The following is a 17,836-nucleotide window of genomic DNA, read 5'->3' as shown; positions in this document are numbered from 1 at the left end:
AACTTTTATTTATTATCATTTATTTGGAAAAGTCCCACACAACTTTAATAATTGTGTTTTTATTTTATTAAATATAAATTATTTTCTACTTGTTTGCTTCTCTATGATTCATTATAATTACTTAGTTTTATTATTACCTGAGACAAGGAGGTCATGTTTTCACCCGTCCATTTGTTTGTTAGTTTGATTCTAAGCAGGATTACACAAAAACAACTGAACGAAATATGGTGGAAGGATGAGACATGCGCCAAGAAAGAAGACATTTAATTTCGATGTGGATCGGGGGCAGATTCTTTAACAATGTGAGACAGGGCGTTTTTCAGCAATTTACTTATTTTCTAAGAGAATAACTCCAGGATCTTGATGAAATAAATCTGACATGTTTAAGGGATTTATGAGTGTGAACAATTTGTATCTATTCAAAATTAAAATCTGCATCTAGTGAATTTAAATGTGGTTTCATTCGGGGACGGTTGGGCCCTGGTGGAGGAATTTACTCTACTCAGTTTAAAAAGCCATTAACAGGCAATGCTACACTAGGTTTTATGGCACCTACATTATTTGTATAGGGTTAGGGTTTTTTGTAAATACAACAAAAAAGAGAATTTAGAAAAATGCACAAGACTCATTTCTAAATATGGATTTAGATTTTTATTTCTTTACACGCCGACACTCACATACTGTTAATTTCATCTTATAACGACTACTTCAACTAACAATAAAACAGTTGGTATCAGAGGTCACTGAGTGGAGTGTGACCGCACACGATGAAGGAAGGTCTGAAAGGTTTGTATTGCTGAGAGACTGAACACACACTGCAAAACTAAGTGCACCTTTTCCCTGATATGTACACCTGCTCGCAGATAACAGAAGGTAAGGCACAACGTGTTCAGTTTACATCTTGTCTCTTATGAAAAAAAAAGACAACAGAAATAGAAACTCTAAAACAAGTAAAACAAAAGAGGAGTGAAAACATTCGTCTGTCTGTGTGTGTTAAGTGCACTGGTGGTGCAGAGTCATGACAACATCTCTGCACTGCACCATAAGCAGGTCTGAACGCTCAGCGTGCTCGACAGTACCACGTGATTTTAAAGATAATCAAGTAAATTATTGGAAACGTGTTAACAATCTCTTTGTATTGTTTGATTCTTTGTGTGTGTTTGTGTGTGTGTGTGTGTGTGTGTGTGTGTGTGTGTGTGTGTGTGTGTGTCTGTACTGGTAACAATTCTGTCTTTGTGTTACACAGTTCTGTTTCCTGGGATTCACATATGAGGTGACGCTGATCCTTCATCAGTGGCTTGGTGCCAACCAGTTCAAGAACTTCATTGCCATTTCAAATCCTAAGAAACAAGCCTGAAAATAAGAGACAGAGAAAAAAAAAACTTAGTTGGTGTAAAACAGTGATTAAACAAATATGAAATATACTGACTGTGGCGGTCTGCCATCTTCTAATTTGTCCTGCAAGTTTCATGATGAACCAAAGTCTTTTAAGTAACAGTAGATCTCTAACTTGGTATTATGTTCTGTCTATAGCTTTTTTATTTATTCTTTTACAACCAAACCCTCTTAATCATCCTCATGCTAAACGTCCTAATGAACCATCCATCAGCCAGAAACAAACAATAAGTGAAGTCACTCACTGCGTTTGCGGGGAAAGCTCGAAGCATGACGGCATTGAAGCCTTTATACAGCGAGGCCACGCCCTCCTCTCTTATCAGCTCCCGCAGGACGTCCCGGACGCCGTTGGGATATTTTCCCTCAGGAGCTGAGGAAAAGACAGGTTATGAAAATCAGCCACAGACACATTTGAAGAAAGTCTGACTGTAAAACATTGAGAACATGAAAAAAATCTACACACGTAAATACACTTGAAGTAAAAAGTCAACAAACCTCAGAATCTAAAGGGTAAGATATTCACACACAAATATTTAATCTAATTTGAAAACAAACCTGTCTGGAAACGAGACTTGAGGACGTCGGGTGGAATTGCGACGGCCCAGTTGAAGATCCCGGCCATTCCTCCGGCAAACAGCACACTGGGAATGCTGAGCTCGTTGTGGCTGCAGGGGAAACACCAGAGATTTGACTGCTCTGCTGCTTTTTTAAACATGCGTGTAAATACTGTGAGGAAAAAACTAATATTCACCTTTTTCCTGCTGGCGTGAGGAGATTCTTCAGCCACTCGTAGGACATGAAGTACATCCCGCTCGCTGGAACGTCTGCGATACAAACAGAGGCGTTTCAGATGCAAAACACTCCAGCATAACCTTGATAATACACAACACTTTTTACATAAACGTGAATATACAGTATCTGAATACACAACCGCTACTTTTCTCATTGTATTATTGTTTTTTGTAGGTTGGAGCACAAACATTTACCCAGACAACCTACAGTGTTTGATGATACAATAACAATTTCTTCTGCTCCGCCAAGGAGGTTCGGTTTTCATCCGCATTTGTTTGTTTGTCTTTAAGTTAGCAGGATTAGGCAAAAACTCAGGGGTGATTCCAAGAAATAGAGCTTTTTAAAAACATTTTCACAGTAATTAATGGATCTTGATGAAAAAAATCTGTCACATTTAGTGGATAGGATAGTGATATCCATGAGAAGGTGACATTTGGATTGAATTGAAGGGGACTGTTGGTCCTGGGCGGAGGTATCAGCTCGTCTGAGTGCTATTCTAGTTTATTGATATGATTAATGATTTTATCCATTTCATTATAAAATTGTCTCTGCTCACGTTCCATTGTTTCATTCTCATTTTATTGACTTGTCTGGGGCCATTTTGTTCCTTGTTGAGAACTTTGCAACATTGTTGGGATAGAAATTGTATAAATAAATAAGTAATGTTTATTTTTGTACTAACACAAGTTCACAAGCGCCATGAGCCACATTCCTGATTGTTTCCCACTATTCCACAGATCTACAGGTGATGTAAGGCAGCAGAACAATGTGATAGTGAAGATGGTGATTATTTAAAATACTTTTAAAATTGTCTTCAAAGTACAGTGTGTTTTAATGAGCAGTATCAAATGGAAATGGAAATTTTGCTCATTTACAGGTATCTTTTAAAGAGCTTAAGTCCTATTCCTATGAGGTGTAATTCATCATTATTCTATCCACCCACTTTGAATACTCAGCAAAGCATGAACAAAGCCGGACCAACGTTAATCGACAAACTTAAATACAAGTTGTGACGTTTGCCCAGACTCAGGATCTGTTGGAGTAAAGACGCACCTCTCATGAGAGTCAGAGCTGTGCCTTTGTAGACTCCTCTGATCCCAAACTCTCTGTACAGCTGTTTGACACAGTCCATGGGTCCAGCATACTTCACCTCACCAGTTGCTGCCTGGATCTGTAACATGCACGCACACACACACACACACACAGTGTTGAAATACCATCAGGGTCACTGATTGGATCCTGTTTATCTCTACAAACCCACACAGTGATTTCTGACCTGTAGGAGGCATTTGATTCGCTCTCCGGGAGCCATGATGGCCGTGGTGAACACGCCGGACAACATCCCTGCAGCAAACAGCTGTTGATACCTGCAGGGGGCGAGAGGAAGAAACTCATCAGGAAAACAGTTAACTGAGGAATTCAGCCACCACCGACAGATCAATCACCTACGTGAGGATTTCATCAGGAGTTCTCTGTTGGAGTTTCTTGCCAAGTCCGAATCCAAAGAAACACACAGCAAACATGGGTGCGACTCCAATGATCGGGGCCGCCATGCCTTTATAAAGCCCTTTCATACCCTGTGAGGGGAGAAGGAGAAGAGCAGTATGAGGTAAGAAGATTTGGAAGACGTATTTTTTTTATTTTGAGTAAAGCAGCATCCACCCTCACCTCTTTGGCCAAGGTCTTCTTGAAACAGTCGATAGTTCCACCGTATATGAGCTTCTCTCCAGGTTTGGGTTTGGCCTGAGTTTGTAAACGCACCTGAGAAAGAAAGACAGAAAGAAAGAAAGAAAGAAAGAAAGAAAGAAAGAAAGATGTTTTTTTTTCCACACATAAAGAATAAAATATGCAAGTGGCCCTCACAAGAAATAGTTTTCAGAGTTAAATATGGAAGAACTCAACTGCTCTGACCTCAACCTCATCAAACACCTTCACAATAAATGTAAACACCTACTACAAGCCGGACTGTTATTTATTCCAATATTTAGGGAGTAACTATTGGACTTTTATTTGCCTTGTGGCCAGAAACACGATTGCAAACACGGTGCATTCAAAAAATATTAAGACAAAAAAATGTCTTCATCAATTAAGCTTTATGATAAAGTGAAAACAGTATTTTAGACATTTTTATTTTATTTTGCTAAGTTTACTGAGAGCCACCTGGAGTCAAATTCTGGTTTATTAAAAAGGAAAAAAGGAAATATCACATTGTCATAAGTATCCAAACCTGAAATGTGGCTCCATTTCTTTTCTCCTCAGTCTTTCGGCGATAAATTCGACCGATTTGACACAATTTGTGAGAAGGTACATGTCACATGTCTATGAAGTCTCACAGCTGACTAATGCATATCAGAGTAAAACCTCAAGACTGAGGGATCTGCCTGCAGAGCTCAGTGACATGATCTGCTAAGGGCTACTGAAACATTTGTGCTGCAGTGACGCTTCCCGAACGCCACGGTGGTGTTCACGTTTGGAACCAGCCGGACTCTTCATCGAGCTGCTCGTCCAAACTGAGCAATAGGGTCTTAAAAGCAGAGAGGGCCAAGACCCTGAGGTTAACGCTGAGCTACGGAGCCTCAGAGTGGAGACGGGTGAACCTTCCAGGAGCAACTTAAAAAACACACTGTGGGAAACTGGTGCTGCTTCGAAGCTTTAATGAATATTTGCTTGATTTTGTTTTTGTTAAAAATGTGTTCATGTTTTGCAGAGCATAAGGTTGAGTGATATGACCAAAACACAAAGATAAAACTCTATGGATGATTGATTGCGATGTTACATTATTATTTCTTTGAAATTATAAGAGCATTTGTTGCTCCTGAGTGAAGGTCGAGGTTTTAAACTTGATATACAACAAAACATTTTATAAATCGGAGGGAGATCCATCATGTGTTACACCTCCTCACTGTGCTTGCACAGTACATAAGTAATATATCGATATACATGTATATTGGACATTTGTTATATTGCTATAGATGAAGGTTGTATTGAAATAATCATTGATATTGTTGCTGATATCTGGAATCATGTAATATCTGCAGATGTGTCAGCTGATTGATGAGTGACTCTGATCAGGAGCATTGATCTAGTTACTGTAGGTGTGTTGATGCAGTGATGTGTTCAGCTCAGGTCTGTGAGCTGAGATGCGTAATAAAGTGCATGTGGGTCAAAGGGCTGCAGCAGCCTGAGGTCACACACACACACACATATACTCTCTCACACACGTAAGCACCCACACGCACACCCACACTAATATCTAATACAGCAGAAGGAGCAGATCACATCCACACAGCTGACTCTGACCGGAAACATGCGTGTCTCTGCCCCATGCTTCGTGCAGGGAACACGGTGTCTTTATGCAGGGAACACGGTGTCTTTACTTTAATGGTGTCCAGTGGATGTCCGGCGAACACCAGGCAGACTCCTCCGAACCCCCCGGCGAAGAAGTTCTTCATCGGGCTGATCGGCTGCGGCTGTTTAGACATTTTTAGTTTCCGCTCTGCTGAGGAAAAAACAACAACACAATGAAAACGACACCGAGAGGAAACAAACAACAAACAATGAAAGAACAAACACCAGCTCACCAGCTCACCTGCTCCTAGTGTGTGTGTGTGTGTGTGTGTGTGTGTGACGCGTTACTGCGCCGCTGTCACTCTAACCTGCTGAACCTTTCACCCACTTATCCACCCGGACCAGTTTGACTGCAACAACCGCTCTGCTCTGGTACGTCCCGGTTATGGTGTCCGGGTGGAAATGGCTCAAACTGTTTTTTTGAAATTTAATTTATTACATTATACCGTTTGATAACTGTGTCTACATATGTATATTAATATGTGTATGCAGGTTGGTCTGTGTGTGAATGTTTGTTTTTCTTTCCATTTTCATTTTGGCCTTTTCAACAATTTATTATTATTGTATACAATGTATTTGTTATTATTATTATTATTATGATGATGTCAATATTAGTCTTTTTTGTTATTTCATTACATAGTTATTATTTGTTAATACATATCAAATGTAATGTTATTCGTTCGGAAATAACAACAATTTATGTAGAGACTAAATTCTACATATATGCATATTTATCTTTATTGTTTTTCGATTAGTTTATATTTAGATGAAGAATAGGGCAAAAGAGGGGGTGTAACATTATCATATAAAATAACATGACATTTTACAACATAGATAAAAAGTATAGATACTACAGATAAAACATGTCTGTATATTTATAATACATGTAAATAAGTATAGATAACATTTATTGTTTCTGACGTATCTATATAATGAAATTGCACAAATTTAAACAAGAAATTCTAATAAAAATGATGATCATTAGTATTTACCAGTTAATACGATGTAAATCCCTTGTGCACCTCTGTCACTCAGTGCATATTCATACATCTTAGTTTTTCCTCACACAATTGTATGTGAAGCATTTAATCATTTTTAAGGTAGAAGTTAAAATGGTAACGTGAAAACAATGATCCAATCCGACCACTTCCACTGTTAAAATATAGCTTTATTAGATTCATTATAACAGTCAGAGCAGATGTGCAGACAATGTTAAATATGCAAAGGAAACGTTCGTCTCTCTCACTAACGCACCTGAAACAGAAACCAACAGTGAATGAATGAGCACTTGGACATAAATCTGATGTCACTTCTGGATTGTGTTGTCAGACACACGTTTCAAGGAGCCATGCCAGGGACAGAAACAGAGAAGCTAAAGTGTAGGATGGGAGAACGACATCAATCACTACATCACAGGGAAGAAACAAGGAAAGGGTTGTGTTGCTGTTTAAGAGTAAGACCACGAGGAGATAAACAAAATGCCCTGTATTGCCATGTCTTAATTTTCAGTGGGACTATGAGATTATAACCAGAAACCAATAACACTGACTGGTTAATTATTTTTGATAATAACTGCAAAACACATTTTCCCACACACATTAGTCAATACTTGGTATTTTACAACGCGTTGTTAAAAGCCTTATTGCAGCACAGTTAGGCTGAGTGTGAATGCAGCATCGCGACAAACCCCTCCGATCTGTAAACAGTCAATGACTTGTGACGCTGGAGGAGTTTAGCGTGTGTCAGTTCAGAGCCATCGACAAACGTACCAGACTGAGCCGCAGGAGAGACTCAGTATGTAGCAGCAGGTTACTCAGCTAAAAGCTTAGTAATGATATCTCACGAGTCAGAGTTTTTGCTTTTCCTTAACAGGACAGCACACTTGCCCAACTTGATTTTGATTTTAAATACACTGAATGAGGAAGTGGATGAAAGAGGAAGCTCTGTACTCTGTAAAGGAAATAATGCTCTCAGCAACACACAGTAGTTTGGTCCCACTGTTAGGGAAGCACATAAAGGCTCAAAGTATTCTCACAACTATAGATTGAATATTTGAATAGAATTTCAAATCTGCCATTTCATCTCAAAACCCTTCAACTTGCTCTAAAATCTGTTTGCTTTGGTTAGAATCTGTTTATTCATAGTTACTGTTGCTTTAATTACTTTAATTTCAAAATACTTTGAGTACAGTTAGTTACTGTATAATTTTAATTGTTATTATTGCTAAGAATTCACTGTGAGAAAAGCTCCTAGGCTTGGCCTAGATTTGGCTATTTTTAATCTCTGTATGACTAAACCTCACAGTTTCCTCAACGCATTTGTCGTATTTTTCCCTTCTTGACGCGAACCAAAGACATCCTCCTTAATTCCTCATCACAGTCATGCTGGACGACGAGTCCAAGAAAACATTGGCGAAACTGGTTTGCTTCTCCCAGTACAGTCTGGCACAGATCACATGGCGTCCCATCAAACACCAGTTCTTTTTCTTTCAAGCTTTATTGCACCTCCCTGCAGTTGATGGGAGCGGACTACAGTGTGTGAGCGTGATACTGATATGGTTAGACCTGGCTCTCACTGATCTGTGGGAACTCCTTGTAGATCTGCTGCACAATGAGCTTATCCATCTGTTTCGCTGTAGCGCTCCCTTCCTCCTCTCCGGGATCTTCCTCCTCCCGGAGAATCCTCTGCAGTGCCCCCTGCAGGTCAGACAGACGGTGCTGGTGCTCGAGGTAGTCCGTCGAGCGCATTATGGAGTGCATCAGGGAAAGGTACTCCATCCTCACCTTCACAGGGAGGGAAAGAGAGCAGATTATAATGATGAGCTGTTAATGTAACAAACAGAAATAGTATTGTTGTGTGTGTGTGTGTGTGTGTGTGTGTGTGTGTGTCTCACCTTGTCTCCAGGTGAAAGGTCAGATATTTGCCGGACGGCGATGTCAATCATCACCATCATGTCAGTGCGGTAGAAGATGTCAGCCGTCTCTCTGTTGGCAAAAACATCCTGCAGAAACTTGAGCACAGAGTGCGGTGCAGGCGGGGTGTGTTTGAACATACACACGGGGTCATCTGGAGACGAGAGGACAAAAGAGGAAGAACGATGTTAAGAAGAATAAAAATGAGGACGCTTCGAAAATAGAAAATGGAAAATATGACAAACAATGTTTTAGTTTTTTTTTACCGCCTCTGTTCAGAAGCAGAAGAACTTTCTCTGACAGGATCTTGAGATTTTTCTTCTTCACCTCCTCCATGATCACATTGTTGCTGGGAGCTGGACGACACAGACACAAACACAAACAAGCGTAAATCGTAAAACATCAAAAGTTCATCAAAACTCATTCAAAAGAGTTAAGAGGTGACGCTGTCTCTTTAACCCCCCCCTCACGATAAAGTCCAGTTTGCTCTGATTGGCCAGCTGGCTCACTCTGTTGTGATTGGTCAACCGCTTCCAGTGCGTGAAGGAAATATCAGCCTCCGCTCTTGCTTAACCTTGATGTTCAGGGACGTGCCGGACTAGCCACTGGGCGTGCATTATGCAAATGTGCAGCTGGGCCAATGAGGAGGCTTTTCATGAGCAGTGGGACTATGGGACTTTTAACACTACTGTCCTTTGACATCTACAAAAAGAACATATAACACACTGGAGGAAAGAGAGAAACTGAAAAAGCACAATATGTCTCCGTTCACTTGATCAGTTACACTTGAGGTATGACGGCTCAAAATGCCGGCGGTCAGAAAGGTCTCACTTGTGTGGTGCAGGTTGAAGGCCAGCAGGAGGTTGAGGAAGGTGTCGGGCAGCTGCTCTGTGGGGTCGGAGGGAAGCCCGTCCTCCACAACGTCCAGCAGAAACTGAACAAAGTCTGCATTCAGGTGTTCTGAAAGGAGGGAGGGTCACGATTACGTCTCTGTTACTGCACGCTGTATAACTTCAATGCACTTTCTAAATTAAGTGCAATTTCATTTTTGAGAAGAATCCACTTTCTTTAACACTCTGTTTTTAACTGTATAACATTTAATATATATATACTGTATATATAAAGCCTCTTCATACCATAGTGATGATACGGCACCTGCTCGCCCATTGAGAAGATCATAGTCAGCACCAAAGCTGTGTAACACATCTTCTGATGCTCTGAGGAGAGAAAAACACACAATAACCATGAAAGCATCTGAGTCAGTGTGTGAACGACGAGTGGAGGCAGAGACGTGTCCGGGGGTTTCACCTTTTGTGTCATTCTGTAGGTCTCTGGCCAGCTCCATGGGGAGGATGGAGTTGAGCAGCGTGGAGATGAGGGCAGCGTCCAGGCTGCACATCGCCCCGAACACCTTGAGCAGCAGCAGCCGCAGTGACACGCGGAGCTCCTGCCCGGACACACGGTGGCAGCGATGAGCCAAACATCAACACTTACACAGTAATTACACAGACGACTGAGGCTGAAAACAAGTGCACTCAGAGGACTGCACAGAGGTTGGAAGCACTCATTGAGCAGAATGTGTAATCAGCAATAAATATTAGTTGAATATTAATGTTGTAACTTGTAAATATCTTTCCTCGATTCACATCTCATCTCCTGTAACCACATCCATAATCTAACAAAGACGTTCAACCAGAAACTGCACTTATAGACCAAAATCTGACCACAGATCCCCCATCCTTTTTCAGACACATACAGTACTTATGTCATATCAACGATTTCTTACTATCTTCCTATCCGGTCCATTACTATATCAGAAATCATGAAACCAGTAGCAAGTCTATACAATAGAGCTCATGAGATTAATCACACCCATCCCTCCTGGAATCTGCACTGCACCACACATTCACACTCCAACGCACTGAATCTACACAACTACACAAACAACGTGGCCTCCAAATGCTTTTTCCAGATCCTACAAAAATAACCCCTCCACCCCCCCCCCCCCCCCCGCTTTAATCCCAAACTACGGAAAAACTGTTCTATTTTGAGTCAGGCCCACAGCTAGCAATGTTTTTTTTTTCCAATGCTCTGTTGTCTTCTCCTGCTAAAAATAAGTTAAAATGAAATAAAAATAAAAATATAATTTGAGTGATATTATTTTTTCTTACCATCTGGTAATATGAAACCAGAGAGATGATGCTCTCGAAGTGGTCGGCCTTGCACATCCTCTTACACACCTCTGGATCTGCATCAGTCTGAGGGGGGAAAAAAAGTAAGAGCTTTTAGCTTTAACAGCAACGATATAATAATATCATCACAACTATGTAACTTCATAATCCGCAGACAGTCCCTGCACACTCCAGAGGATTACGGAGCTCATTAAGAACTCATCCGAACATCCCAACCCTGATCTGAGTTTTGGTTGCGACGAACTGCCAACAAAAAAAATGTTTGGCAGCCGGAGGGTTCACAGATCTGTCTTTAAACACACTGTTGGATTTGTAAAGTCGTCTGAGCCGCTGTGATCCTATCAAACATGTCTGGTATTTACAACATGACATCTGGACAGCTCCTGGGGCCACATCACAGATTCTTCCAGAGAGAAAACTTTCTATTGATGAAACTTCTTTGAGTTCTTTTTTTAAAGCAGATTAACAGATGTTACAATTACTGTGCATATTAATCCTTAGCAACTCGATGAATTTATTGATTTTGTTGTGATGTACTTTGCAACTTCTGATATGAAAAGTGAAAAATAAATCACGTCACTGCTGTAGTTTCATGTGGGCTCTCATCGAAGATCCTCGAATGACTGGATTACTCTGCAGATGCCAACTGTTTTAACTCAGCTCGGTAAATCCAGTTTTTCTCATCATGCAGCTGCAACAAGGAATAATACAATAAATAAATAATAAAATAATAGACAAGAGCAATCTTCAGCTCAACTCATTTTATCCTCTGGACAATCTATATTTGTAAATCTTTTTTTACCCCCAGCTGTTCTAGCTGTAGTTGATTCATTTGATTTAAATTAAATTAAATTTCTACGACTTTGACCTTTGCAAGTTTTCAGATTTTACTGTTTCTTATTTGTGTTTTCTTGGTGACTTGGAATGTTTTGTTTATTGTGTGTACTTGGCCATAATGTAAATGTATTTCCGAGTTAAAATAAAGGTTGAATGAATGAAAAATGTATCTTTACTTAGATATGTGTCATATCCATCTACGATCAGGATGTGACAAACCTTGTCCCACTTCACCAGCAGCCTGTTAGAAACATGATCTGTTATAGGAGAGACGTCCACAGCTCACTGTGTCATACCAGAATCTTCAGCAGCTCCTCGAGGTAGCAGGCGATCAGCGCGTGGTCTTCGTGAAGCGCCCAGCTACGCTGCTGGGAGTCGTCACGGTGACGGGCGAGGTCACTGAAGATTACTTCCAGCCGCTGCTCGTCATGACACACCTGACCCTTTGGCAGAGCGGGACTTGAATCCTACAGAGACACAGACACACCCACATTCATTATAACTTGATAAACCAGTAAGATTAACTTTGATGATCCATTCTCTGAAATACAAAGGAAGTTAACTGATCAAGTCTAAACATATTCTATGTGTGGGCATTGAATTAAAGCGCATTGTAGTGTAATCTTTACATTGTAGTGAGGGTAAAGTTTTGGCTCCAATAAAATCACCTACAGTGTTTTATATCCTTCACTTTGCAGTCAGTGATAAAACAAGATATACATCCAAGCAACAACTTTCTTATCTTTGCTTGATCAGCTTTTCATTGAGGGTTTGATATCTAAATGCTCACTGAGGAGATTAGATCTCAGAGTATTTCTGGCATAACACTTGTAAGAGGAGGTGAATACAAGCCAGCAGGAAAAGCTTTCACCGATTGCTGTTCAACAGGGAGGAAGAAACAGAAACGTCTGCCAGGAAATAATCAGCAGTTCTGTCATGCTTAGTTTGAAGCTGCAAAGAGTGAATTTAAAAACAGGAAATGAGGGACATTCTGTCCCCTGCATTTTAAAATGGCTATGTCCAAAATCACCCACCACTCACTGTATAGTGAATTTGTAGTGCTGTCTAGATGTCCTGTGAAAAGAAGTGTAGTGATGCTTACGTTAACCAAGCAATATCTACCATTATGCATTGTGCTCGTGTTGAATGAAAAATGGCAAAGAGAGAAGAGATGTGAAAACAAAACTGTGTCTGATTCAAAAGAAACTTGTGACTCAATAAGCAACAACAACCAGAAAAGCCTTGACACCAAATATTTTCCATTCATTCATATGGGGAAAAATGCTCGGTAGTAGAATGGAGCTCCAACAGTCCCATTATGAAACTTCTGCAGCAAATTGCTCACACTCATAAATAACAGCCCCCTAAACATTACAGATTTTTGACACCCTATCTCACATTGTTTAAGAAATCCTGGAACTGACATAACCTCCTTTGTCGTGGTAATGATATGTACCAAACAATGCTGATATGGCATGTTTTCATTGTGACAACAACCATGTACTTAATGCCACAAAGAAAATAACCTGTAGTAGTGTCCAAAGGTGTTTTTTTCATTTTGCTGATAAATGAATTGTATTGTCCTCTACTTGAAACTCTCTATACACTCAGTATGTAGGAGTGAATGAGTGAGTGATTTCAGACAGAAACAATGACTCTGAGAAATGTCTCAGCTAAACGCAGCTGTTACTTCAAACACTGGTTTAGTCTCGATGATGCTGAATCCACATGAAAACAAATCTGACCTTGCTCTCCACCAGCGAGAGGAGAACCTGCTCCAGGGCGTTGGATGCTTGAGGCAAAGTGGTCTGCAGATGGCCGACCACCACGCCCACAGCGACCCGCGACAGCTCGTAACTCAAGCTTGTGTTCTTCCGCACCAGCTCAATCAGCTCAGCCCCGATGGTCATGGGCACCGGCTCAGAGATAGTGGGGCTGCCAGGGCGGCTTTCAGCGACAGACGGGGGGGCAACTGGCCATTCGCTTTCGGGCAGGTTCTCCACAGCGGGCTCCAAAGTGGCGGTGGGCTGGGGAGGCTGCGGCGCCGGGCTTTTCTTCACAGGAGCAGGCTGAGGAGGGGAGTCAGAGGGCAAAATTTCTAAAGGCAGCGCACTGGGCTTCACACGAGATGGCACGGGAGGAGGGGGAGTGCTGGAGACGCTTGGCAAACTGACATCAGAGGAGACCAGGGAGGGGCAGGAGCCCGACTCCAAAGAGGTGGTGCTGATTGAGAGGGAGGGAGCAGGGGACGAGGAGAGAGAGGACACTCTGGAGGGGACATCCGGCTCTGCTGACGGGGAGAGAGAGAGAGAGAGAGAGAGAGAGAGAGAGAGAGAGCTCCAGTTACAGAGAGGACACAGTGAGCTAAGACTAAGAATAGAGTCTGTTTATGTAGTAAGAGCTGAAGCAGGTAGCATCAGCTAAAAGGAGCAGGAAAACAAACACCTTGTGATCTAACACTGAGATATGTTGGGAATGAGCTGGAGAATTAAACCCCATGTTCCCACTGCTGTTCACTAACCTGCAGGTCGAGTGTTTCTCTGCTTCTCGGGGGGAGGAGGGGTGGTCGGAGCCGCACGTCGAGGCTGAGGGGGCACCTGCAGGAGGGGGGGGGGGGGCACACAGACAAGGCTGGATTACCCACAGGGCAAAGCAGGCAACTGGGGGCAGCACACAAACTTTTGGGGGCTCGACTCAATGCAAATTTGTAACTGAATTTTCACCAGAAAATGTTTTTATTAACTTAAAACTAGTCCAGCGTTATTATTGTATAGGGCTGCAACTAACAGTTATTAGTAATAGTAATAACATGCAGATAGTTGTTAGTAACCTAACCCCAATCTACATGTGGACTTGGACTGTGGGAGGCATCCAGAGTAGCTGGAGAAAACCCACACGGACAAGGGGAGAACATGTAAACTCAGCACAGAAAGTACCGGTATCCGATCCGGGAACCTTTTTGCTGTGAAGTGACAGCTCTGACCACTGTTCCACCGTTCCACCCTCAAGTTATTTAGATTGTTTATAAATTGTTAAGTACAGAAAATGACCGAAAATACTGTCTGTGTAATCAACAACAGTCTAAAATGACAATGATGGAAAGGTGACAAATCCTGAGACTGAGGAAGATGGAACCATTGAGCATTTGTCATTTTTACACAGGAAATTTCCTACATGGTTAAATCATATCCAAAAGAGCTCTCAAAGATTTCTCTGGAAATCGAATAACTTATTCATCGTCTAATCACAGCTTTTGCCAGTTTTAACGGTCGTAATTTGTTTTGTGCAAACATGATGCATATTCCTACATGTTCTGAATTATTTTTGGAGGAGATGACGGGAAAGAAGGGAGAAGAATGTGGATCAGTGGATTCAAGCAGAGGAAGCTGCAGCTCCTGGTCGACACCTTACCTGCAGAGCCATTTGTGTAAAACTGTGTTTGATCAAAACTACCTCAAACTAATTAAGACACATGTTTTATTTATTAATAGAATACTTTGGCTGTGATTGCACGAGTTACAAATAGTAAATTAAAGACACTGAGAGCACTTTGAGTAAACACTGTGTGTTACCTGATACAAGCCCTGCTCTCCTTGCATGTTGTCCATGCTTCCTGATAACGGCACGCTGCTGTGTCGTCCATAGTCTCGGTTAAGGCCATTGGCTGGAGGAGGAGTGTTACTGAGAGATATTTCACTGCTGGAAGTAGGGAGGCCTTGTTTCTGAAGGGAGGAGGAGGAGGAGGAACTTCGTCGTGCCAGGGTCTCCTTCCTGTGATGGATCAACTTCCTGTGATAGAGGAGGAAAATGACTCGTGTGGAGGACACTGATGGGACGATGTCTTAGTGTTAAACGTGACACATTGGACAGGAGCATGTTGAACTCACTGCAGAACGTCCCGCTGCTCCAGGTTGTATTTGCCTCCATTTTTTAAGGCCACGTTGTGGATGCCTTCGATTGCTCGGTCGATGGACTGCAACACCTCATCCTGCTCTGGAGCCTGGCAGATTCAGAAAAGGAGAACACGAAGGGAGGGAGATGAACAAATCAAATATGTATTATCGTGGCAGCCTGCATAATTATTAAACTTTAAAGAAAACAGGAGAAAATAGTGGCCTGGGGACATTTGTGTGTGTGTGACTGCAGGCGGAAAAAAAAAAACTGGGGCAGTTATCTAACAAAAAACAGCCTTTTCCACCAGAGTGTTTCAGTGAGGCCTCACATTCGGCCTCATTAAACCTCCTCGGCCAGTGTCATTACCAACAGGAGGCAGCATTCCTGTCTGAGCCCATGATTTTACAAAATACAAGCTCGGACTAGTTCAGTGTGAGTCTCCTCTCCTCCTGTAAGTCACGGACTCACATTTATCTGAGAAAGTGGGAGAACAAAATCCCATTGAAAGTGACTGTAGAGAGATTGTTGAGTAATTAATATCTAAGGAGGGAACAAGATACAAGAACTAACAAGTCATCAACCTGGATACATATCTGTCCATCCACTTCATACCAGCACATTGAAGACCACACAGAGACTTTTACATGACTCAGGTCTGCTCAGCCACTGAGCTTTCTAGAAAAGACTATATATTTGTTCTTCTACAAATGGGTTTGTTTTGAACATGAGAGCCTTTTGTATTGTTTGGACCCAATAGCTTTATCTGTTTGTGTTGATGAAATAACTAACTAACTGGGTGTGACGGAGAGAAACTCCAAAGCTACGTGGAGGAAGGTGGCTACTTCTTAAACAATAAGAAGGTTAGTTGAGAGTCTGTAGAACTAATTGTTTTCTGTTTTCTTGTTTTTGGAGCAGTCCTCTCTCTCATACCCTGGACTGGATCCCTCCATCCTGTCCTCTCTCCTCCTCCTCCTGTCCTGCACCTCCTCTCTCTCTCTCCCTCTCCCTCTCTCTCACTGCAGTCAGCAGCTGCAGTGCTGCTGTGCGGGAGGCCAAGTCTCTACAATAATGCATCTTCCCTTCCTTCCAATAATTCATGTGTTCCTCAGCAAACATGCAGAAATCAGCAGTCAGCTCCAGCAGCAGGGGCCTGCACTGCTGCAGCTGTACACACGCGCACACGCACGCACACACACACACACACACAAACAAACAAACAAACAGACGCACACGCACGCACACACACACACGCAGGAGCCGTCTCTCTCGATCCCATCAACCCCTGATCTGCGTTTCTCCTCAGTCGCAGTTGAATTCCCTGAGACAAACAGTGGGAATCGGGCGGTTTTCACCTTGATCTTCTCGATGTACGAGGCGGGGATGTAGCCGGTTTCCCCGGAGCTGCAGCGGGACCCCAGCCACCAGTGATTGTTGCTCCTCTCCAGGATTAGGAAGCTCTCCCCGGCCGCGAAGTGCAGCGAGTTGGGCTCCGCAGATCGGAAGGCGAACAGGGAGCGGTACATACTTTATAGCGACACCGGGGAATGAGCCGAGAAGAGCCGGGGCGGTGTCCGGAGCGCGGCGGTGTCCGAGTGGAGTGTGCGCGGTGTCTGAGGCGGGTTAGAGAGGCTGTGGAGGCATGGCCCCGCAGGATCTCTGGCTGCTGCTGTCTATTTACAATCCAGCTCGATCATCTGACCCGGGACTGCTGCCAGTCAACACCGCAGGGGGGCGCTATCACACCCTGGACACGCCCCCCCAGGCATTTTAATCAAGCACAGAGCGAAAGGAAGCGTCATACTGTTTTATTATATGAAGGATCCATCTTCTTCAAATGCGTTTAGATGATGGAGAATCGTCAATCTGACTCTTTACACTTTAGCTGGTGGGACTTTTCACTCTACTCTCATTTTTATTGTGTTTTTAAAAATACATTTAAATTCTTACTTTGTTGTAAACTGGGTGTAACTCAGTATGTGTATGGTCATGGGTCATGGGTCATGGGACAAAGTGTTCCTCTTAGTTTAGTTTTTGGAATGGGATCACACAATTTGTAATGGTTCTATTATTCTATCTAACTGGTGATGTCCAAAAGTCTTAAAGTCTTTTTGAAAAGCTGTTGAAAAAAACATTGATTGATAACTTTACAGTCTATAGCTAAGACATCTATTACTCGACTGGTGATATCAGATAAAATTTAATAAAAACGGTCTTAAAACCAACTGTCTTACAAAGACGAATGCAATCATTTCATCTATAATATATCACGATGGAATAAGTAAAAATTAGCAGTTTGAAAAAAAGATGCTTGGGGGTTTGTTTTTGTTATTTTTCACTATAAGACACTTTTTAAAATCAACAACTTTACAGTATTAATAATAACAGTATTTACACATAAAACTGTCTGTGCCAGGGCTACAAAATTTGCCAAACTATTGAAAAGAAAAAGTGAATAATAAACAAAAA

General features: G+C 42.0%; 2 protein-coding genes across 7 annotated transcripts; both read right to left on the bottom strand.

The window, feature by feature from the left end:
- Positions 1–625: 625 nt before the first annotated feature.
- On the bottom strand, positions 626–5,923 carry slc25a20 (solute carrier family 25 member 20). 5 transcript variants are annotated; one of them, XM_034586126.1, is made up of 11 exons: positions 5,777–5,923; positions 5,565–5,686; positions 3,856–3,948; positions 3,637–3,764; positions 3,464–3,554; positions 3,241–3,358; positions 2,147–2,219; positions 1,951–2,060; positions 1,641–1,765; positions 1,211–1,353; positions 626–1,160 (listed from the first exon to the last, which is right to left on the bottom strand). In XM_034586126.1, the coding sequence occupies exons 2-10, from the start codon at positions 5,667–5,669 to the stop codon at positions 1,291–1,293; spliced, it is 906 nt and encodes a 301-aa protein (XP_034442017.1). In that variant the 5' UTR covers positions 5,670–5,686; positions 5,777–5,923; the 3' UTR covers positions 626–1,160; positions 1,211–1,290. The 5 variants fall into 5 exon arrangements, with proteins under 5 accessions (XP_034442017.1, XP_034442016.1, XP_034442015.1 ...); XM_034586125.1 differs by having other exon boundaries at positions 626–1,182; positions 1,215–1,353; XM_034586124.1 differs by having other exon boundaries at positions 626–1,178; positions 1,215–1,353.
- Positions 5,924–6,685: 762 nt separating this feature from the next.
- LOC117761795 (NCK-interacting protein with SH3 domain-like) lies at positions 6,686–17,093 on the bottom strand. 2 transcript variants are annotated; one of them, XM_034586041.1, is made up of 13 exons: positions 16,723–16,893; positions 15,364–15,476; positions 15,049–15,265; positions 13,998–14,073; positions 13,222–13,766; positions 11,773–11,943; positions 10,619–10,705; positions 9,756–9,894; positions 9,584–9,664; positions 9,279–9,407; positions 8,714–8,803; positions 8,429–8,601; positions 6,686–8,318 (listed from the first exon to the last, which is right to left on the bottom strand). In XM_034586041.1, the coding sequence occupies exons 1-13, from the start codon at positions 16,891–16,893 to the stop codon at positions 8,094–8,096; spliced, it is 2,217 nt and encodes a 738-aa protein (XP_034441932.1). In that variant the 3' UTR covers positions 6,686–8,093. The 2 variants fall into 2 exon arrangements, with proteins under 2 accessions (XP_034441932.1, XP_034441933.1); XM_034586042.1 differs by having other exon boundaries at positions 6,691–8,318; positions 13,222–13,763; positions 16,723–17,093.
- Between the last annotated feature and the right edge of the window lie 743 nt (positions 17,094–17,836).

Source organism: Hippoglossus hippoglossus, chromosome 5, assembly GCF_009819705.1.
Source record: "Hippoglossus hippoglossus isolate fHipHip1 chromosome 5, fHipHip1.pri, whole genome shotgun sequence".
Lineage (NCBI taxonomy): Eukaryota > Metazoa > Chordata > Actinopteri > Pleuronectiformes > Pleuronectidae > Hippoglossus > Hippoglossus hippoglossus.
This window is presented reverse-complemented; position numbering and strand designations above follow the sequence as displayed.